The sequence below is a fragment of the Pan troglodytes genome, chromosome 21 (genome assembly GCF_028858775.2).
Source record: "Pan troglodytes isolate AG18354 chromosome 21, NHGRI_mPanTro3-v2.0_pri, whole genome shotgun sequence".
Classification (NCBI taxonomy): domain Eukaryota; kingdom Metazoa; phylum Chordata; class Mammalia; order Primates; family Hominidae; genus Pan; species Pan troglodytes.
The window spans coordinates 7,105,000-7,127,998 of NC_072419.2; the positions used below are offsets into that span (position 1 = coordinate 7,105,000).

At 50.8% G+C, this 22,999-nt stretch overlaps 1 protein-coding gene across 2 annotated transcripts; it reads left to right on the forward strand.

Moving 5' to 3' along the window:
• Positions 1 to 5,024: 5,024 nt before the first annotated feature.
• TRIB3 (tribbles pseudokinase 3) lies at positions 5,025 to 22,147 on the forward strand. Of its 2 annotated transcripts, none has more exons than XM_016937250.4 (4): positions 5,025 to 5,316; positions 12,291 to 12,845; positions 15,828 to 16,120; positions 20,787 to 22,147. In XM_016937250.4, the coding sequence occupies exons 2-4, from the start codon at positions 12,291 to 12,293 to the stop codon at positions 21,277 to 21,279; spliced, it is 1,341 nt and encodes a 446-aa protein (XP_016792739.3). In that variant the 5' UTR covers positions 5,025 to 5,316; the 3' UTR covers positions 21,280 to 22,147. The 2 variants fall into 2 exon arrangements, with proteins under 2 accessions (XP_016792739.3, XP_016792740.3); XM_016937251.4 differs by lacking the exon at positions 5,025 to 5,316 and adding an exon at positions 6,814 to 6,920.
• The last annotated feature ends 852 nt before the right edge of the window (positions 22,148 to 22,999 follow it).

A 22,999-nucleotide genomic window follows, 5' to 3' on the forward strand; every position in this document is an offset into this window, starting at 1 on the left:
GACTTGGAACGCAACCAGAAGTTCTAAGGCATCATGTCACTTTTGTGGGGGAAATGTATGAAGATGAAAAGTTTCAAGGACACCTATGGTGGAATTTTAGGCATATGGCAATCACTAGGGACACCCATGTGGAAGGAAAGGAGGCAGGCATGGCTCATGTTATTGCTGTGGGCCCCACATCAGTGCTGGGGGTCAGAGACGGAACTCATCAGAACTATAGCAAAGAGGCCGGGCACAGTGGCTCACGCCTATAATCCCAGCAGTTTAGGAGGCCAAGGTGGGCGGATCATTTAAGGTCAGGAGTTCGAGACCAGCGTGGCCAACTTGGTGAAACCCCGTCTCTACTAAAAATACAAAAACATTAGCCAGGTGTGGTAGTCCACACCTGTAATGCCAGCTACTCAGGGAGCTGAGGCAGGAGAATTGCTTGAACCCGGGAGGCAGAGGATGCAGTGAGCCAAGATCACATGCCACTTCCCTCCAGCCTGGGCAGCAGAGCGAGACACTGCCTAAAAAAAAAAAAAAAACAAAACAAAACAAAAAAAAAAAAACAAACCTGTAGGAAAGAGAAAAGCAGCCTTCTGGGCTCAGAAATCTGAGTAGAAAGATGTTCTGAGCCCGGAGAAAGAAATTCATAAAAGCCTGACTCTGTCTCCAGAAAAGAGTACATTTCTGCATTTAATTTTGGGAGGTTGGTCACCATTCTTTTTCTCGCTTCTAAATAAATGCTTATATAGCATTTATATTCCAGTCACTTTACAAATATTGTCATTTAATTCTCATGCAAACCAACGAAGTAGGAACTATTGTTATCCCCATTTTACAGATGGGGAAACTGAAGTACAAAGAGCTGAAGTAACTTTTCCAAAACAGATGTGGTTTTGAACCCAAGAAATGTGATATAACTATGACATGAGGCAGTCTCAATGCATTGAATCCTTATGACTGCAATGCAAGGCAGGTATAATTAACTGCATTTTATAGATGCAGAAACTGAGGCTTGAGGCTATTTGGTGTTATGGTGTAGATCTAGGAGCCAAACTCCAGCCCACCTAGACTCTTTGCCTCTGCTGTACCCCTGGACCATGTGTTAGGAATTCTTGGTACAGGGTGGTAGTGCTCAATATGGTAGTGGTTTTAGTCTGTTTTCTGTTGCTTATAACAGAATGTCTGAAACTGAACAATTTTGAAAGAAAAGGAATTTATTCCTTACAGCTATGGAGGATGGGAAGTCCAAGACTGAGGGGGCATTTCTGGTGAGGGCCTTATTCCTGGTCTCTGAAGTGTCTGGAGGTGGCACAGGGCATAGCGTGGAGAGGGGACTGGGCATGCTGACATGCTATGCTTTGGTCTCTCTTCCTCTTCTTATAAAGCCACCAGTTCTCCTCCTGTGAAAACCCACAAATGCATTAATCCATGAGTGGGTTAGTCCGTTCATAAGGGCAGAGGCTTCATGATCCAATCACTTCTTAAAAGTCCCAGCCGCTCAGTGCCACATTGGGGGGTTAAGTTTCCAGCACACGACATTTGGGGGACACATTTAAACCATAGCAGTAGCCATTTGCCACATGTGGTTATTGAGCACTTCAAGTATGGCTAATGTGGCTAGTGTGACTGAGAATTTTTTATTTTATTGAATATTTTAATTTTTTTTTTTTTTTTGAGGTGGAGTCTCGCTCTGTCGCCCAGGTCAGAGTGCAGTGTCATGATCTCGGCTCACTGCAACCTCCGCCTCCCGGGGTCAAGTGATTCTCCTGCCTCAACATCCCGAGTAGCTGGGATTACAGGTGTGTGCCACCATGCCAGGCAAATTTTTGTATTTTTAGTAGAGACAGGGTTTCACCATGTTGGCCAAGGATGGTCTTGAACTGCTGACCTCAAGTGATCCACCTGCCTCGGCCTCCCAAAGTGCTGGGATTACAGGCATGAGCCACCGCACCCAGCCTCACATTATATTTCTATTGGAACACAGAATGGTCTAGAGAATTGGGATTTGACAACCCCAGCTGTGACAAGTCACCAAAATTTGGGGGCCATACCCAGGGTGCCGTTCCTGTCACCATGCCCATAGGTCCATGTGGAGGCTGCAGGGATACAAAGCTCGTGAAATATCCCAGGATGGCATGGGCACTGGAGTCAGCTGCCCCAAGTTCAAATCTGAAATCAGTCTTTTTTTTTTTTTTTTTTTTTGAGATGCAGTTTCACTCTTGTTGCCCAAGCTAGAATGCAGTGGCGCAATGCAGAACCTCCGCCTCCTGGGTTCAAGCGATTCTCCTGTCTCAGCCTCCCGAGTAGCTGGGATTACAGGTACATGCCATCACGCCCGGCTAAATTTTTGTATTCTTAGCAGAAACCGGGTTTCACCACCTTAGCCAGGCTGGTCTCCATCTCCTGACTTCAGGTGATCCGCCTGCCTCAGCCTCCCAAAGTGTTGGGATTACAGGTGTGAGCCACCGCGCCCGGCCTGAAATCAGTCTTATACGACCAGCTGGGTGGTCTTGGGTAGGTCCCTTACCTTAACTCTTCTTGTCTGCAGAATGGAGGTGACTTACTGTTTTTCTCTGTCTCCCTTTCACATCTTTGCACTCTTCACCCCTTCTCTTCCCTCAGCTTTTAGTTTAAACATCACCTTTCTGATAAGCCCTGCTGAAAATGGCCACCCTCAGTCATGATGGAGAACAAGTCTTTCCTATTTTATTCAAGAAAATGCATGATGCAATCTATTTTAAATGATCATGGTTTTAATTTTATTTTCCTGATAATGGTCTATCTCTCCATTGATTTATAAGATTTGTAAGAGCAGGGGTGGATCATTCTGGTCCCTGCTGAGTCCCCAGCATTTAGAACAGGGGCCGACACAGCACAAAACAACGTCAGTTGGGAACGTACAAGCAAACCCAGCACACCTTCAGAGGGGTGCTCAGGAAACAGCCCCCCCACCTTTCTTCACCCCTTACAGCTGTGGGATCTTCCGAACCATTTCGGTGTCCCAGGATAGAGGATGAGTTTATTCACCCCTCCCCAGCAGGGGAGTTGCCAGGATGAGATGAGATCCCAGAATGCCCTGGTATACCCTGAAGGCTCTGGGACACAGGTGAGCTGGTCCCCAGGGATTTGGAAACAGGAAAACAAATATGACTCCACCCTGACTCCCATCCAGCCTCTGCCTAGAGAAGTTATTTTATTTTATTTTACTTTTTTTTTTTTTTTGAGACGGAGTCTTGCTCTGTCGCCCAGGCTGGAGTGCAATGGCGCAATCTCAGCTCATTGCAACTCCTGCCTCCTGGGTTCAAGCGATTCTCCTGCCTCAGCCTACCGAGTAGCTGGGACTACAGGTGTGTTTTTTGTATTTTTAGTAATTTTTTGTACTTTTAGTAGAAACGGGTTTCACCGTGTTAGCCAGGATGGTCTTGATCTCCTGACCTCGTGATCCGCCTGCCTCAGCCTCCCAAAGTGCTGGGATTACAGGCATAAGCCACCACGCCCAGCCTCTAGAGGAGTTATTTTACTTATTTATTTATTTATTTATTTATTTATTTATTTATTACACAGGATCTCACTCTGTCACCCAACCTGGAGTTCAGCGGCACAATCACGTTTCACTGTAACCTGAACTCCTGGACTCAAGTGATCCTCCTACCTCAGCTTCCTAAGTAGCTGGGACCACAAGCTCGTACCACCATGCCCGCTATCTTTTTCTCTTTGTAAAGACAGGGTCTTACTATGTCATCCAGGCTGTTCTCAAACTCCTGGCCTCAAGCAATCCTCCCGTCTTGGCCTCCCAAAGTGCTAGGATTACAGACATGAGCCAGCTCACCCAGCTGAGGAGTTATTTTTTGACACTGGTGAATTCAGATCAAAAGGGATTTCTAAAAAAGGTGCTGGACCCAGGCCGGGCGCGGTGGCTCATGCCTGTAATCCCAGCACTCTGGGAGGCCGAGGCAGGTGGATTATCTGAGGTCAGGAGTTCGAGACCAGCCTGACCAACATGGAGAAACCCTGTCTCTACTACAAATACAAAATTAGCCAGGCATAGTAGCGCATGCCTGTAATCCCAGCTACTTGGGAGGCTGATGCAGGAGAATCGCTTGAACCCAGGAGGTGGAGGTTGCAGTGAGCCGAGATCGTGCCATCGCACTCAATCCTGGGCAACGAGTGAAACTCCGCCTCAAAAAAAGAAAAAAAAAGAAAGGTGCTGGCCCCCTAGGACGCAGAGGGGTGTTTCACCCCAAAGCAAGTAGCACCAAGCCCTCCCAGGCCTAGGGTGCAAGCATATTAAAGGCCTCTTTCCCTCTCTGTCTCCATTGTTTACACTCCATTGAGCACTGTTCTAAGCGTCTTACACATATTAAATTAAATTATTTAATCCTCACAACAACTTTATGAAGTGAGCGCAATGATGAGCCCATTTTATGGAGCAGGAAGTTGAGGCAGGGTTTTAGGTAGCTTTTCTGGGGTAGCACTGTGGGTTGGAGCGGAGGTGGAGTGCACTCTTAGGCCAGCTGGCTCTAGGGGCTCTTCACCACTAGGCCGCACTGCCTCTAGCAAAGGGACGCGGGGAAGCTCACCAGACCTTAGGCCTCCCAAGGGCGCCACAGTGGTTCCTTTGACCCCAGAGTCAGCTCTTAAGTCCATAGGCCTTCCTGAAGCTTCTGAACCACTTGCCCATAGCTGGGCCTCAGGCTGGCTCTCAGTAGAATGTGGAGAATGGAGATTCCCGCATGTCCACTTCTCCTAAAGGTTTTATAAGGCAGTGCTGGGAATGTGCTTTATAAACGGGGAAGCACCCCGACAACAGTCACTGTTTGCTCTTTTCAGCACCATCCTGAGAAGGAGGAATGTTCTTCCCATTTCATAGGTGGGGAAACTGAGGCTCAGAAGAGCAAATTTTTTTTTCCAAGGTGACAGGGAGAGTCCGTGGCTGATGTCTGCACTGACCGGACGCCCCTAGTGGGCCAGCGAGGGCGGGGTCCCCAGGTGCAGCGGATGCGGAGGAGGGAGGCTCGGGCGGGGCGCGCCCTGGCGGCGACCCGGAGAGGCGGGGCGCGGGGGATGGTGCAATCCCGGGCCTGAGGGCATCAGACGGCGGCTGATTAGCGCAGGTTTACATCACCCGGACCGGGGGCCGGGCGCGCACGAGACTCGCAGCGGAAGTGGAGGCGGCTCCGCACGCGTCCGCTGCCAGGACCCGGGCAGGGCTGGAGCTGGGCTGGGATCCCGAGCTCGGCAGCAGCGCAGCGGGCCGGCCCACCTGCTGGTGCCCTGGAGGCTCTGAGCACCGGCGGCGCCAGGACCCACGCGGAACGACGGGGCAAGGTACTCGGCGGGGCGCGGACTGTGGACTCGCCCGGAGGCTGGGGGGTGGGAGGGGGCGGCCAGGGAAGGGGGCGCCGGAAGCCTCTGGGCGTCTGCGTGTTGCTGCGTGTTACACGCACGCACACACCTTACACACCTTTTAACAGACCCTGCCGTCGGGGCACGGCCAGATCGGATCCCTTTTGATCTGGGCCTGGGCTGAGTGCTCCCCCCGGGCTTCAGGTGGCCCCGCAGAGCGTGGGGTCGCCCGAGTTGGGCTGGGGAAGCCAGGGACGGAGGTGTCCGGCTGTCACCCCTAGAGGAGGGTGTGCGGGGTCTGTTTTGCGTGAGTGTGGGATAGGGGAGTCGTGTGGTGAGGGGCTTGTGGGGGGCACTGGAGGACTCTGTGGGGGTGGCGGCGGATCTGAGGGGGTCCTCGTGAACCCGTAGGGGAGAGTTCTGGGTGAGGGTGGGTCCCGGGGACCTGTGTCTCAGGAGATGGTGAGAGCTGTCTGGAGGGCTGGGCACTTGATGGCAGGGGTTGGCGGTGCAGGGGACACCGCCGGGACAGGGCTGGGGTGCCCTGGGAGCGGGCCGCGGACCGAGCGAGGGGTGCGGGAGCCGAGGGAGTGGGAGCGAGGGCGCAGCGCGCGATCTCTGGCCGGGCAGGGCCGCTGGTTCTCCCCAATGCGTGGCTCCGGGTTTGCAGGTGGACGGTGCGCGCGTGTATGCGGTGTGTGCTGTGCCTGCAGACCGGGGAGGGCGGGGGACGACAGCCACCTCCTTCCCTCTGCCTCACCCCCCTCCTGTCCCAGGGCCGCGCTTCAATTTCCGCTGAAACTTCTGACTCGGACACCCGCCGCCTTTCGCTTTGGCTCCCACGGGAGGGGCCTGGCTGCGGGGGGCGGGGGGGGGGCGGGGTGTGGCCTTGCTTGGGTAGACCATGGGTGTGATAGCTGGGAGGGCTGTGTGTGTGTGTGCGCGCGCGCTCACGCTTACCCGTGGAGGGCAAGGGTGTGTCACTTAATGTCTGTCTGCCCTGGATGTGTTTGTCGCTGGCTGGCTTAGACACAGTGTCTCAGGGGTGTGTGTACACCTGTCAGCCCTGGGTGTGTGTATGTGTGTGTGCGCGCGCGCGCGCTTGGGCTTGATGTAACCCGCCCTCATTTCCCTGGGTCCCGAGTGTGGCAGGGAACAGCAAGAGGTAGATATTAGGGGCTGCTTTCATTCCACATCACAGATTGTATTCTGCAGTGTGGTCTGCAAAATGCCTTGCCCAAGATGTATAGACTCAGTTACCGCATCTGTCCCCATCTGGGTGGAGCTTATCCCAGGCCCCAACAGGCTCTGAGGGATGGCCGGGGCCAAGGCAGCCTGGACTACTGATGTGGCACAGGCCAGAGGGACTCCAGGCAGTCTCCTGCTGCACAGGGCACAAAGCATGTGCACAGCCAGGTGTCATCCTGCGTGACTCAGAACAGCCTTGAGATGTAAGGAGTGTCATCCCAGCCTCGAACCTGGGGAGCTTTCTAAGACTCCCAAGGATGGTACTTATGCATCTTGCTGTGAAGAATAACAGGATGAGTGCTAATAATGACCACTTCCTGACACCTACCTGGCAACAGGTCCATAAGCTCTACATGCTTCATTTGTGTTTTCATTTCATCGTCACGAAAAACCTGTAAGCTTTGCATCCTGTTCCCACTTTACAGGAACTGAGGCTCAGAAAGCTTGAGGAACTTGACCAGGGGTACCCCCCAGCTAGAAAGGGTTTGAGACAGGATTAGAACCCAGGAATATCTGACTACAGCCACTCCTTACTGCATTCTTACCAAGCCAAAGTCATGACTTTTCACTCATGTGGGGAGGCCTTCCCTTCCAAGGCAGCTCTTCCATTTGGGAGCAGCGTACTTGGAGAGGTGGGCCTCTGTCTGGTAACTGACTCATGTTTCCTTGTTAATCCTGCCTTGAACTGTTGGGAAGGTCTTTAACCAGGCTGAGGTCTCTCGCACCAATGCCCATACCTGGGCATGCACCTCCTTGGAATGGAGTTTAAGTGGGTGGGCAGACGGGTTCTAGAGAGAACCCGTCTGCCCTGACCATGCGCTACCGCCCTCTCCTTCAGCCACCACACACACAGTCACACAGCTGCGTGAATGGTGGCTTTCTTTTCACTTAACAGTTCACTCTGGAGATCCTTCCAATTACCCTATAAAGAGCGTCCTCAACCTTTTAAATGGCTGCACATTGTTCCGTTGTGTGGATGAAGTATAATTTATGTAACCAGCCCTGTAATTATAGACAGCCAATTATTTCTGTCAAAAGGGCTGCAGGAATAACTGTGTATTTGCATGCTTACACACACACACCTCTACAGAATAAATTCTTAGCAATGGGATTAATTGCTGAATCAAAGCTCACACGCTTTTCATCGTTGTTTTTGTTTTGTTTTGTTTTGCTTTGTTTTGAGACAGTCTCACTTTGTTGCACAGGCTGGAGTTCCTGACCATGGCTCACTGAAGCCTTTACCTTCTGGGCTCAAGTGATTCCCCTACTTCAGCCTCCTGCGTGGCTGGGACTACAGCTGTGTGCCATCATGACCAGATAATTTTTTTTTTCTTAGGGACAGGGTCTCGCTACGTTGCCTAGGCTGGTCTTGAACTCTTGGGCTCAAGTGATCTTCCTGCTTCAGCCTCCCAAAGTACTGGGATTACAGGCATGAAGCACTGCACCCAGCCTGTTTTTCATTTTGATATTGTCAAAATGCACTCCTCAAAGGTTGTACCTTTTATCCTCCCACTAGCACTGTCTTCATTGTTAGTGGCTGCACTGCCACTATTCCACAGTATAAACCCACTTTTCATGACACTGCCAAGACATAAGGGTCTGAAATTAAACTTAACAGTTTTCTTCCACAGTCCCCAAAATACAGGCTTCTCCCCCAGCTCAGGACATGAAGCCATCATCCCTCCTCATTGCAGGAGCCAAAGGCTGGACCTCACCTCCATTCCACCCTCTCCCTCACCCCTCACATCCAATCCATCCAGTCCATCCAGTCTGCCACTGAGTCCTCTTGATCTTCCTCCTATGAGCCCTTAACTTCACATCTCCATCTAGCACCCCCCTAGTCCAGGTCACCTTCTCCTGCCTGGACTCGTGCTTGTGTGGGCCTCCTAGCTAGTCTCACTGCCCCTGTCTTGTACTTTCAAATCCACCCTAAAAGCATGATGTTCCCCTGCTGAAATCCTTCAGTGACTCCCCACTGCCTTTGGATAATTCCAAATCCTATTGTATGTTAATTAGGATTAGGCTCAGCTGTAATATAGAAACAGCCACTTAATAGCTAAAATGAAATAGACGTTTCTTTCTTTCTTTTTCTCTTTTTTTGACACAGAGTCTTGCTCTGTCCCCAGGCTGGAGTGCAGTGGCGAGATCTCAGCTCACTACAACCTCTGCCTCCCAGGCTCAAGTGATTCTCCTGCCTCAGCCTCCCGAGTAGCTGGGACTACAGGCACGCACCACCATGCCCACCTAATTTTTGTATGTTTAGTAGAGATGGGGTTTCACCATGTTGGCCAAGATGGTCTCGATCTCCTGACCTTGTGATCTGCCTGCCTCGGCCTCCCAAAGTGCTGGGATTACAGGCGTGAGCCACTGCGCCCAGCCTTCAATAGATGTTTATTTCTCTCCTGTGTAGAAAACCTGGAGGTCTGGCCTGACAACTCCATGTGTCAGGGACCCAGGCTCCTCTCTTGCTCTACTGTATGTGGTGCTTCTGAAGCCAAGGTAGATGCTGGAGCTCCAGCAGTTAGGTCCACATTCCAGCGTACAGGAAAGGAGGAAATGAGGAAGTTAGGCCCTCCCTTTAAGAACGCTGTCCTGGGCATTGTACACAACACTTCCACTTGTGTCCTACTAGCCATATGCTGATACAAGGATACAAGGGAGACAGGAAATGTAGTTTATTCTAGGTGTCCTTGTGCTCAGCTGAAAATCTCAGGTTCTAATCCTATGTAAGGAGGGGAGACCCGAAACTGGGGACCACTAACCACCTCTGCCATGAGGTGCTTGTAGAGCCCTTCACAATAGGGCCTCTACTAACCTCACCTTATTTTTATTTATGTATTTATTTTTGAGATGGAGTTTCACTTTTGTCGCCCAGGCCAGAGTGCAATGACACTATCTCAGCTCACTGCAACCTTTGCCTCCTGGGTTCAAGCAACTCTCCTGCCTCAGACTCCTGAGTAGCTGAGATTACAGGCGTGCGCCACCACGCCCAGCTAATTTTTGTAGTTTTAGTAGAGACGGGGTTTCACCATGTTGGTCAGGCTGGTCTCAAACTCCTGACCTCAGGTGACCTGCCTGCCTCGGCCTCTCAAAGTGCTGGGATTACAGGCGTGAGCCACCGCGCCCGGCCTATTTTTTTTTTTTTTTTAACTTTTCACTTTTTTTTGCAGTCACGCTTATTCTCCACCATGTTCTTTTGCCTCTTCCCTCACCCCAGAACAGGGGTTACTGGACAGCGGCATCAACTTCACCTGGGAACTGGATAGAAATGCAGATTCAGACCTTCTGAATGAGCTACTTTGGGAGTAGGGCCCAGCAATGTATGTTGAAACAGGCCTCCAGATGATCTCAATGCTTGCTCAGGTTTGAGAACCACTGAACCGCAGTATGACTCTCCATGTCACCTGGCTAACTCTGCCTCACTTTCAGGTCTCAGTGTAGACACCACCTCTTCTAGGAAGACCTCTCTTGACCCACCAGCCCAGGAGAGAGGCCTCTCTGGGTTCCTAGAGGCCCACGCTTCTCTGTATAATAGGGCTGATCACACTGTATGTGATTTTTTTTTTTTTTTTTTTGAGACAGAGTCTTTACTCTGTCACCCAGGCTGGAGTGCAGTGGCACAAACGTGGCTCACTGAAGCCTCAACCTCCCAGGCTCAAGCAATCTTCCCGCCTCAGCCTCCCAAGTAGCTGGGACTACAGGCATCCACCACCACACCCAGCTAATTAAAAAAACATTTTTTTTGTAGAGACAGGGTCTCACTATGTTGCCCAAGCTGGTCTTGAACTTTCGGGTTTGAGCAATCTTCCCACCACGGCCTTCCAAAGTGCTAGGATTACAGGTGTGGGCCACTGCACCTAGCCTTGGACGTGATTTTATTACTCATCTGCCCTCCAAATTGACTGGAAGATCCTGATGGCAAGACTGCTGTCTAACCTACTTCTCTTCCTAGCACCCAGTGTTAAGTGAATGAACAAGATCATATCTCTCATCTGTGAATGTACTAGAGCCATGGATTATGAGATTAGTTGATTTTCTTAACTATAATTTTTAGAAACAAGCTGTGTTTTTAAGCAGGTATTTATTTCCTTAAATGTACATTTCTGATTACGAAATACTTTTTTTGAGACAGAGTCTTGCTCTGTCACCCAGGCTGGAGTGTAGTGGCACAATCTCGGCTCATTACAACCTCTGCCTCCTGGGTTCAAGCGATTCTCCTGCCTCAGCCTTCCCAGTAGCTGGGATTACAGGTATGCACCACCACACCCGGTTAATTTTTTTTTTTCTCGCATGACGGAGTCTTGCTCTGTTGGCGAGGCTGAAGTGCAGTGGTGCGATCTCAGCTCACTGCAACCTCCACCTCCCGGGTTCAAGTGATTCTCCTGTCTCAGCCTCCTAAGTAGCTGGGATTACAGGCCCACGCCACTACGCCTGACTAATTTTTCTATTTTTAGTAGAGATGGGGTTTCACCATGTTGGCCAGGCTGGTCTCAAACTCCTGACCTCATGATCCACCACCTTGGCCTCCCAAAGTGCTGCCGTGGGCTGCACTTTGGCATTGCCTTGGTCACGTGCTGCTACCTGGGATTACAGGCATAAGCCACTGCGCCTGGCCTAATTTTTGTATTTTTTAGTAGAGACAGGGTTTCACCATGTTGGCCAGGCTGGTCTTGAACTCCCAGCCTCATGATTCGCCCACCTTGGCCTCCCAAAGTGCTAGGATTACAGGCGTGAGCCACCGCGCCTGGCCAGGAAATACATTTACATGGCTCAAATTCAAAACTATAAAAGTCGGCCAAACATGGTGACTCACATCTGTAATCCTAACACTTTGGGAGGCTGAGGCAGGAGGATTGCTTGAGCTCAGGTGAGACCAGCCTAGGCAATGTAGGGAGACCCCCATCTCTACAAAGAATAAAAAAAAATTAGTCAGGCATCATAGTGCACACCTGTAGTCCCAGCTACTTGGGAGGCTGAGGTGGAAGAATCACCTGAATCCTGAGGTCAAGGCTGCAAGTGAACTGTAATAGTAAGAGTCTCCTCCTAATCTTGTGCATCCTTTCAGAGAGAGAGATGATAGATATTCAAACAAATACATACATATATATAACATATTTATATATATTCTTTTTAACATAAAAGTATAGCCAGGTGTGGTGGTTCACTCCTAGAGTCCCAGCTACTTAGGAAGCTGAGGTGGGAGGTTCACTTGAGGCCACGAGTTTGAGACCAGCGTGGGCAACATCTCTTGGGGAAAAAAAAAAAAACCCACCATAAAAGCATTCTATAACACGTAATTCTGTGTTTGTCTTTCTTCTCTTAATACATCTTGGAGATCAGTACGCATCAGTATATAGAGAGCTTCCTTGTCCTTTTTCAGGGCTGTGTAGTATTCTGCTGTATGGCTATACCATGATGTTTTCACTAGCTTTCTACTGCCTGACATTTGGGATATTTCCTGCTTTTGCTATTGGACACAAGGCTCTGATGAACAGCCTTTACTATATTTAATTTTTTTGTGAGAAGTTTAACTGGAAGATAAATTCCCAGAAGTGGGTCACCCAGTTAAGGACATGTGACTTTGTCATTTTAACACACGCTGCCAGATCACCCCCTATAAATGTTGTGCCACGTATCCTCCCACCAGCAGGGGAAAGGAGGGGCCACCAAGCAGTCTCACTTTAGTGCTTTTCTCTCCTTTTTGCCAGATGCGAGCCACCCCTCTGGCTGCTCCTGCGGGTTCCCTGTCCAGGAAGAAGCGGTTGGAGTTGGATGACAAGTTAGACACCGAGCGTCCCGTCCAGAAACGAGCTCGAAGTGCGCCCCAGCCCAGACTGCCCCCCTGCCTGTTGCCCCTGAGCCCACCTACTGCTCCAGATCGAAGTGCGCCCCAGCCCAGACTGCCCCCCTGCCTGTTGCCCCTGAGCCCACCTACTGCTCCAGATCGAAGTGCGCCCCAGCCCAGACTGCCCCACTGCCTGTTGCCCCTGAGCCCACCTACTGCTCCAGATCGAAGTGCGCCCCAGCCCAGACTGCCCCCCTGCCTGTTGCCCCTGAGCCCACCTACTGCTCCAGATCGAAGTGCGCCCCAGCCCAGACTGCCCCCCTGCCTGTTGCCCCTGAGCCCACCTACTGCTCCAGATCGTGCAACTGCTGTGGCCACTGCCTCCCGTCTTGGGCCCTATGTCCTCCTGGAGCCCGAGGAGGGCGGGCGGGCCTACCGGGCCCTGCACTGCCCTACAGGCACTGAGTATACCTGCAAGGTACGTGCCCATGGGCGGCTGTCCCCCAGCATCACAGGAGGCCTGGGAAGGAGGCCTCCAAAGGATTGCCAGGGTGCAGAGGGGTCCTTATGTTCATTCATTCTTGTGTTTGTTTAGTGGGGAAGCATCCAGTGAGCCCCTGCTGGACTGATACTAGAGAGGTAAACCAGGGGTCGTCCCAGTCCTGGGGGAGTTCACAGCTTAGGCCCTACAGTGTGATAAATGCTGCAGGGGTAGAGCTTAGGGATCACGGGCACAGAAAAGCCTGAGCAGAAGTTAGCCAGGTAGAAGTGGGAGATGGGAGTTGCAGGCAGGGGGAACAGCTGTTCAAAGGCCTAGAAAAGTGAGGGGATAGCACTTTAGAGAATGAAAAGGACTTCTCTGTGGCCAGAGTGGAGAGGTGTGCAGAAAGGGGCAGGAGATGAAGGTTGGCAGCAGCTGGTCATGAAGGTGTTAACAAGGGGCCTCCACTGGGCTGTGCAGAGCTACTGAAGAAGTCTGCACAAGAGAAGGGTAGGGCATGGTAGACATCAAAACTCCTGGGACCTCGGAGGTGATTGAGCCTAACCTGTGGCCATTTTACAGATAGGAAGACTGAGATGAAGACAGGAGAAGGGCCATGCGTGAAGTCACATAGCACTGGGCCTGGCTCCTGGGGTAAACTAAGGGGTAGAAAAGTCTGAGGATTCCTGGCAGAAACCAGGAAATGGACAGGGTCAAGGCCCCTGAGGGTCAGCCCATGCAGGACACTGACAAGTGACAGTCCAAGAAGACAGAGATGAGAATAAAAAGTGTAACAATAGGTATTCACTGTGCACCAGGTACTATGATGATTGCTTAGTGTGTGCAATCTCTTTTAATCTTGACACAACCAATGAGGTGGTTTCTATCATTGTGCCCCTTTTATAGATAGAGGACACTGAGACTCAGAAAGCCATGGTTACTTGCCACATGACAGAGCCAGGTGGTATCAGAGCTGGGATTGGGCCCAGGAGGCTGAGCCCAGAGAGTCCTGTGCCCGTGCTAGGACAAGCGTTTCACACAATCAGGGCAGGCTGCCCTGGCAGGCAAGCATAAGGAAGATAAGGGGGACCTGGAAACCCAAGGGAGAGTAGCAGGGGCCTGGGTCCCTTGGGAATGCACAGAGAAGCAGAAGGACTTAAGCCTCCTCCTGGGGCAGCAGCAGAGCTTTGCTCTGTTGACGGAGATGCAGTGAGCAGCGGGGCAGATCCAGACAGGGTCCAGCCCCTAGCTTCACCTGGCCTCTTATGCACAGATCTCCAGCGCCCTTACCAGGTGCCCTAAGGAGCCCAGAACTCTGGGTCCCCTTCCTGCAGCATCACAGGCTCTTTTCCACTCCCGCTGGGGAGGTGAGTCCATGATGAGAGGAATAACCCAAGCAGGCTCAGGAGAGAAGCGCCATGCATTCACAGGGCCCTGATTCTCAAGAAACATTTGGGAAAATCCACTGGAACATACTCACCCCTATGCCAATGTGCACCATGGGTGCTGAATGGTCATTTCCACACTTCCTCAGCTTTTCTGGTCAGTGTGTAGAAAGATCAAAATCTTGTCTTTGTAAATGATCAACTTATTCATTAATTCAACACAACTTCATTGAGCACCCGTATTTGCCATGTACCATGCTGTGGTTAAAAAACAAGGTCTGTTCTCATCAAGCTGACGTTCTAGTGGGAGATACAGACACTAAACAAGTGAATAAGTAAAATACGTGTCAGGTGGCCGGGCGCGGTGGCTCACACCTGTAATCCCAGCACTTTGGGAGGCCGAGGCAGGCAGATCACCTGAAGTCAGGAGTTCGAGACTATCCTGGCCAGCATGGTGAAACCTTGTTCCTATTAAAAATACAAAAAATTAGCCAGGCATGGTGGCAGGGGCCTGTAATCCCAGCTACTCGAGAGGCTGAGGCAGGAGAATCTCTTGAACCTGGGAGGTGGAGGTTGCAGTGAGCCGAGATCACACCACTGCACTCCAGCCTGAGCCACAAGAGCAAAACTCTGTCTCAAAAAAACAAAAAACAAACAGGAAAACCCTTATTCCAGCATCTTTCTTGGTTCCTTTGCAATGCTTATCAGCATTTGTCAATATTTGGTTTCTGGGCATGTTTGCATGGCCTCCCAGTGGGCACCGGAGAGCAGAGCCCATGGCTGTCAGTCTAGCTGGACATGTGGCTGGCCCGTGCAGGCCCAGGGCCAGCATACTGAATGAATGAAAGCGTGGGTGGGCAAAGAGGACGGGAGCTGTGACGGTGATGAGCATCAGGTGCCTTCTGCATCATCCACCCTTCCGGATTCCTCCTGCTTTGTGGGTTATTTTTCTGTTTGGGTGACCTGTTACTTTTCAGTTATCTGATGTTTGAGGCCATATAGCATAGCAGTTAAGAGCACAGACAAAAGGCCGGGTGCAGTGGCTCACACCTGTAATCCCAGCCCTTTGGAAGGCTGAGGCGGGAGGATCACCTGAGGTCAGGAGTTCGAGACCAGCTTAGCCAACATGATGAAACCCCATCTCTACTAAAAATACAAAAATTAGCTAGGTGCGGTGGCACATGCCTGTAATCCCAGCTACACTGGGGGCTGAAGCGGGAGAATCACTTGAATCCAGGAGGCGGAGTTTTCAGTGAGCTGAGATTGCGCCAGTGTGCTGCAGCCTGGGTGACAGAACGGGACTCCGTCTCAAAAAAAAAAAAAAAAAAAAAAGCACAGACAGTGGAGTGCATACGTGCAAATCTCAGCCGTGCTGTTTGCTGGCTGTGTGGCCTCTCAGCTTCCTTAACTGTAAAATGGAGCAAGTCATCCTACCTTATAGGGCCGTGGTCAGGGCTGAGTGACTCGGTCAGTGAAGCGCTTAGTGCGATGCCTAGCACATGGTGGTGTCTAATAGGTCAGCTGTGACTGTTTGCAATGCCAGCCTCAGCTCCCGGGAGTCCCCAGCTGTGCTAACACCATGCTCTGCCCACAGGTGTACCCCGTGCAGGAAGCCCTGGCCGTGCTGGAGCCCTACGCGCGGCTGCCCCCACACAAGCATGTGGCTCGGCCCACTGAGGTCCTGGCTGGTACCCAGCTCCTCTATGCCTTTTTCACTCGGACCCGCGGGGACATGCACAGCCTGGTGCGAAGCCGCCGCCGCATCCCTGAGCCTGAGGCTGCTGCGCTCTTCCGCCAGATGGCCAGCGCCCTGGCGCACTGTCACCAGCACGGTCTGGTCCTGCGTGATCTCAAGCTGTGTCGCTTTGTCTTCACTGACCGTGAGAGGTGAGTGTGGTCTCAGAGACCCCAGCCACAGACACACCCGGGGGTGGGCCATGATGGAGAGAAACCGAGGCCCAGGAAGGCAAAGTAACTTAGGCAAGAAGTGGGAGAAACTGAAGTAACCAGCAGCCCCTGTCTAGTTCCCTGAGAAGAGTTGACTCAGGCCAGGTGCAGTGGCTCATGCCTTTAATCCCAGCACTTTGGGAGGCCGAGGTGGGTGAATCACTTGAAGTCAGGAGTTCGAGACCAGCCTGGCCAACATGGTGAAACTCCGTCTCTACTAAAAATACAAAAATTAGCCTAGTGTGGTGGCGCACACCTGTAATCCCAGCTACTCTGAAGGCTGAGGCAGGAGAACTGCTTGAACCTGGGAGGCGGAAGTTGCAGTGAGCCAAGATCACACCACTGCACTCCAGCCTCGGCAACAGAGTGAGATTCCATCTCAAAAAAAAAAAAAAAAAAAAAAAAGAGTTGACTCAGTCCTCTTGGGAGCCCCTTGGGATTCTGGGATGGGATTCTGGGATGGAGCACTGAGATGTGAAAGTCATAGTAGCTGACAGTGACGAAAGCATCGCCACATTATCTAACGTGGTCTTCCATCCTTACAAACACGAGGCAGGTACTGTTAATATCCCCCTATGATCAAGGAAACTGAGGCCCAGAGAGCTCAAGTAACTTGCCCAAGATCCCACAGCAGAATAAATGGTAGAGCTGGGATTTGAACCTAGATCTGACTCCAGAGCCTGGGTCTTAATTCAATCTGAGCTTGAGAGGCAGGGGCCTGGCTGGGCTTACCAACTGACTTTGGGTGACCTAGTGTCTCTGAGCCTCAGTTTCTCCGTTGGTAAGGAAAAGGGCTGGATTGTTAGGGTGTTTTCAGGATTCCAAGACCACAGCCAAAACAGGGTCTGAGCTTCCCCACACGGGAACGTTTTCTGTGAAACTGAGAATTAGCACTTTTTGGTTAAAAGAATCTTCCTTCTCTAGGTTGGATGCTAAGAATTTTTTTTTTTTTTTTAATTGAGACAGAGTCTTACTCTGTTACCCAGGCTGGAATGCAATGGCGCGATCTTGGCTCACTGCAACCTCTGCTGCCTGGGTTCAAGTGATACACCTGCCTCAGCCTCCCGAATAGCTGGGACCACAGGCATGCGCCACCAGGCCTGGCTCATTTTTTCTATGTTTAGTAGAAACGGGGTTTTGCCATGTTGGCCAGGCTGGTCTTGAACTCTTGACCTTAGGTGATCCGCCTGCCTCGGCCTCCCAAAGTGCTGGGATTACAGGTGTGAGGTACTGCACCCAGCCTAGATGCTAAGAAAAATTTTTAAAAGATAATTCTGGGGAGAAGGGCAGAGAGACTCGCCTCCTGTTCCCTCTCCAGATTCCTGGGGGCAGTCAAGATGTGTCAGGGAGTGCACTAAGCTGCCAGTTACACAGGAGTTTTCTGTGGAGAAAGGAGTGTGACCCCATTGCATTTTAAAAAACTTTTTATCTTGAAATAATTTTAGACTTTTAGAAAACCTACAAAAATAGTTACAAGAGTTTCTATATATCCTTTAACCAGTGTCCTCCAATGTTAACACCTGACATAGCTATGGTACAATTACCCAAACTAAGAAATCAACCTTGGTAGAGTACTATCAACTAAGCCACAGATTGATTCCAGCTTCCCGAGTTTCCTACTAACACCCCTTGCTGTGCAGGATCCAGTGAGGATCCCAATGTAGTCATCAGTGGTTTCCTTGGTCTCTTCCAATCGGAGACAGTTCCTCAGTTTCTCCCTGTCTTTGAAGGCCCATGACCTTGACACTTTTTTTTTTTGAGACAGGGTCTCACTCTGTCACCCAGGCTGGAGTGCAGCGGTGTGATCACAGCTCACTGCAGCCTCGACCTCCTGGGCTCAAGTGATCCTCCCACCTCAGCCTCCTGAGTAGTTGGTTCTACAGGTGTGTGCCACCCCACCTGGCTAATTGAGATGGGGTCTTGCTATGTTGCCCAGGCTGGTCTCAGACTCCTGAGCTCAAGCAATCTGCCTGCCTCAGCCTCCCAAAATCCTGGGATTATAGGCGTGAGCCACTGCTCCTGGCCATAACCTTGAGACTTTTGAAGAGTACTGATCAGTTACTTTGTATGTCCCTCAATTTGGATTTGATTGATGTTTTCTCAGTTAGATTGCAGTTATATATTTTTGGCAAGAACAACACAGAATCGATAGGCCCCTCTCCACATCATATCAAGAGATACTTGAGCTGATAGTCAGGAATCTGTGTCATGACCTTGATCACTCGGTTAGGGCAGGACCTACCAGGTTTCTCTACTGTAAGGTCCTAATTTACCCTTTGTAATTGACAAATACCTTGGGGGAGGTAAGCTAAGCATATAAATACTCTGTTTTTCCTCAACTTTCACCCACTAATTTTAGCAGCCATCCATCTTGCCTATAGCAGTTATTATTGTGGTGCTCGCCTAAGTCTAATTTTCTTTTTCTTTTTTTTATTTCTTTTTTTTTTTTTTTTTTGAGACAGAGTCTCGCTCTGTTGCCCAGGCTGGAGTGCAGTGGCACGATCTCGGCTCACTGCAACCTCCACCTCCCGGGTTCAAGTGATTCTCGTGCCTCAGCCTCTTGAGCAGCTGGGATTACAGGCACGCACCACCACACTTGGCTAATTTTTGTATTTTTAGTAGAGATGGGGTTTTGCCATGTTGGCCAGGCTGGTCTGGAAATCCGCCTGCCTTGGCCTCCCAAAGTGCTGGGATTATAGGCATGGGCCGCTGCGCCCAGCCCCCAAGGCTGATTTTCTGTTAATATTTCCTTCTACATTTTATATTAGAACAAGCATGCCTTTTTTAAAGAAGTAACATTTATAATGATTTTTAAGCTAGTACGTAACTTCAAACACATTTTAGGCTTAGGGTAGATCCAACTACCCCGGACCTCCTGAAGGAGTGCTTCCTGCTCTTTTCAAGAAGTCACTTGGTGGCCCACACCTGTCATCCCAGTGCTTCGGGAGGCCAAAGTAGGAGGATTGCTTGAGCCCAGGAGTTCGAGGCCAGCCTAGGCAACACAGAAAACCCCATCTGTACAAAAAATTTATAAAAATTAGCCAGGTGTGGTGATGCACACCTGTGATCCCAGCTGCTTGGGAGGCTGAGGCAGGAGGATTGCTTGAGCCCAGAAGTTTGAGGCTGCAGTGAGCTAGGATTGCACCACTGCACTCCAGCCTGGGTGGCAGAGTGAGACCCTATCTCTAAAGAAAAAAAAGAAAAAAAAAAGAAGAAGAAAAATCACACGAGAGTCATTGGTAGAAGAGGGACCGTGAGTTAGATAGACTTGTGTTTAAATCCTGGGTTCTGCTTCTTACCTGCTTTTTGGCCCTGAGCAAATGACTTCACCTGCCTGAGCCTTTGTTTCTTCATCTGTAAAATGGGCTAATAATGCTGACAACCCTTGTCCCCCAATACTGTGATTCATAGGGTTGGTCAGTATTTGTGAAATGCCACTGGACACCCAGGAAGTAATGCCATAAAGAAGAAACTAATAGCGGTGGTAATACAATGATTACTATTAAAGTCATCTTAGAGTGCTCAGTGGAAGTTGTTTAAAGTAGAAATTGCAAATGGCAGGACACACTTTTTTTTTTTTTTTTTTTGAGACAGGGTCTCACTCTGTCACCCAGGCCGGAGTGCAGTGGCGCGATCTCAGCTCACTGCAACCTCCACCTCCTGGGCTCAAGTCATATCCTTCTGCCTCAGCCTCCCAAGTAGCTGGGACTACAGGTGCGAATCACCATGCCTGCTAATTTTCGTATTTTTTGTAGAGATAGGTTTTTACCGTGTTGCCCAGGCTGGTCTTGAACTCCTGAACTCAAGTGATCCCCCTACCTCGGCCTCCCAAAGTGCTAGGATTACCGGCATGAGCCACCGCGCCCAGCCTTACACACTTTTTTTTTTCGCCCTGCTTACCTGTTTGTGTTTTTTATATAAACTGGTTGCCAATATTTTTTAAATGGGGACCTTTTCATTAAAATACAATTCCTGCCTTCTCTTGAGGAAAACAATGGGAATGTGGGGCCATCTTGGGAACTGCGAGAGTGGGTCACAGCACTGGCTCTGAGTATCTGCCAGCCAGGGTTCCCATCCCAGGCCAATGCTCTACAGCTGTAAAATGGTGTCTTCCTTGCAGGCTGTGGCCTAGATAGAATGAGATGAGCCAGGTAATGAGCTGGGCCAAGGGCCAGGAACACAGCAGACACTTGATACCCCCTGGAATGCGTTGTTTAGTGGTACCCTTTTTAGGTAGGCTTGTGCTGAGATGTCAGGCACACTTCCTGTTTCTCTCATCTTATTACCTGCCTGGACCCTAAGTTTGTATCTGGTTTAAGAGAGGCTTAACCCTCTCGGCCCCATCAGCCCCCTCCCCAAGGGACTGTTGAAAAATGTATTCCTTTCAGAATTTTAAATTTAATTGCTCTGTGGCCTTAAATGACTTAACCTCTCTGAGCCTGGGCTTGGGTATCTGTAAAACAGGATCAGACATCACAGGACTGGCTTGTGTCTGTCAAAGGCCAGCAGGCACTTGGAAAGTGGGTGCCACGAGGGTGATAGCATGGGGTGGTGGCATGGGGGTCCTGGGTAGGACCTGACCCTTCTGTTTCTCCCCATGTCCCAGGAAGAAGCTGGTGCTGGAGAACCTGGAGGACTCCTGTGTGCTGACTGGGCCAGATGATTCCCTGTGGGACAAGCACGCATGCCCGGCCTACGTGGGACCTGAGATACTCAGCTCACGGGCATCATACTCGGGCAAGGCAGCAGATGTCTGGAGCCTGGGCGTGGCGCTCTTCACCATGCTGGCCGGCCACTATCCCTTCCAGGACTCGGAGCCTGTCCTGCTCTTTGGCAAGATCCGCCGCGGGGCCTACGCCTTGCCTGCAGGCCTCTCAGCCCCTGCCCGCTGTCTGGTTCGCTGCCTCCTTCGTCGGGAGCCAGCTGAACGGCTCACAGCCACAGGCATCCTCCTGCACCCCTGGCTGCGAGAGGAGCCGATCCCCTTAGCCCCAACCCGATCCCATCTCTGGGAGGCTGCCCAGGTGGTCCCTGATGGACTGGGGCTGGACGAAGCCAGGGAAGAGGAGGGAGACAGAGAAGTGGTTCTGTATGGCTAGGACCACCCTAGTACATGCTCAGCTGCCAACAGTGGATTGAGTTTGGGGTAGCTCCAAGCCTTCTCCTGCCTCTGAACTGAGCCAAACCTTCAGTGCCTTCCAGAAGGGAGAAAGGCAGAAGCCTGTGTGGAGTGTGCTGTGTACACATCTGCTTTGTTCCACACACATGCAATTCCTGCTTGGGTGCTTATCAGGTGCCAAGCCCTGTTCTAGGTGCTGGGAGTACAGCAGTGAGCAAAGGAGACAAGATTCCCTGCTCACAGAGATGACAAACTGGCATTCTTGAGCTGACAACACTTTTCCATGACCATAGGTCACTGTCTACACTGGGTACACTTTGTACCAGTGTCGGCCTCCACTGATGCTGGTGCTCAGGCACCTCTGTCCAAGGACAATCCCTTTCACAAGCAAACCAGCTGCCTTTGTGTCTTGTACCTTTTCAGAGAAAGGGAGGTATCCCTGTGGCAAAGGCTCCAGGCCTCTCCCCTGCAACTCAGGACCCAAGCGCAGCTCACTCTGGGAACTGTGTTCCCAGCATCTCTGTCCTCTTGATTGAGAGATTCTCCTTCCAGGCCTAAGCCTGGGATTTGGGCCAGAGATAAGAATCCAAACTATGAGGCTAGTTCTTGTCTAACTCAAGACTGTTCTGGAATGAGGGTCCAGGCCTGTCAACCATGGGGCTTCTGACCTGAGCACCAAGGTTGAGGGACGGGATTAGGCAGGGTCTGTCCTGTGGCCACCTGGAAAGTCCCAGGTGGGACTCTTCTGGGGACACTTGGGGTCCACAATCCCAGGTCCATACTCTAGGTTTTGGATACCATGAGTATGTATTTTTACCTGTGCCTAATAAAGGAGAATTATGAAATAATTTTATTTTTCTATGCAATTTCTTCCATCCTTTCCAACCATCTCTTACCAGTTTTTCCTGCCTTCAAAACTGGCCCCCATGGTGAAAGGCCGTAGAGTTGTGTCTTAACCTGGGCTGAGTGGTTTGTGAGAACAGATTACCTGGAGCCCAGTGGGTCTTCCTGCACTCCTTCTGTTTCTTCTGGCAGCAGCAGTGTCTCTATTAGGGTACTTTCTGAGTCAAAATGGCTTCAACAAGATGGAAATATGTTTCACACAAAACAAGAAGTCAGCAGATAAGGTGGGCTTCAGTGCTGGTCCATTCAACTCCCAAAGCTGCGCACAGGGACCCCGGCTCTCCAGGCTCCTTCTGTCTCTTGGCTGTATTGTCTCGAGACTGCTGGCCCAATGGCTACAGCAGGTGTCACATTAAAGAGGTCCATGGCCAGAGGAAGAAGCCAGGAGTCATCGTAGTACCTGAGAACTCAGAACTCTGGAGTCAGGCTGCCTGGAATTAAATCCTGGCTCCAGCATTCAATAGCTGTTTGACCCTTGGCAAGTTTCTTAACCACTCTATGCCTCAGATTCTTCATCTGTGAAATGGGGGACAATGATAGTACCTAACTTATGAGAACTAAATGACTTATTTTGTGTAAAGCAATTAGAACAAGCAGCGCCTGGCATAATAAGCCCACAGTAAAAGTTACTCCCGGCTGGGCACGGTGGCTCACGCCTGTAATCCCAGCACTTTGGGAGGCCAAGGTGGGCAGATCACAAGGTCAGGAGATCAAGACCAACCTGACCAACATGGTGAAACCCCATCTCTACTAAAAATACAAAAATTTTTAGTAGAGACGGGGCGTGGTGGTGCGTG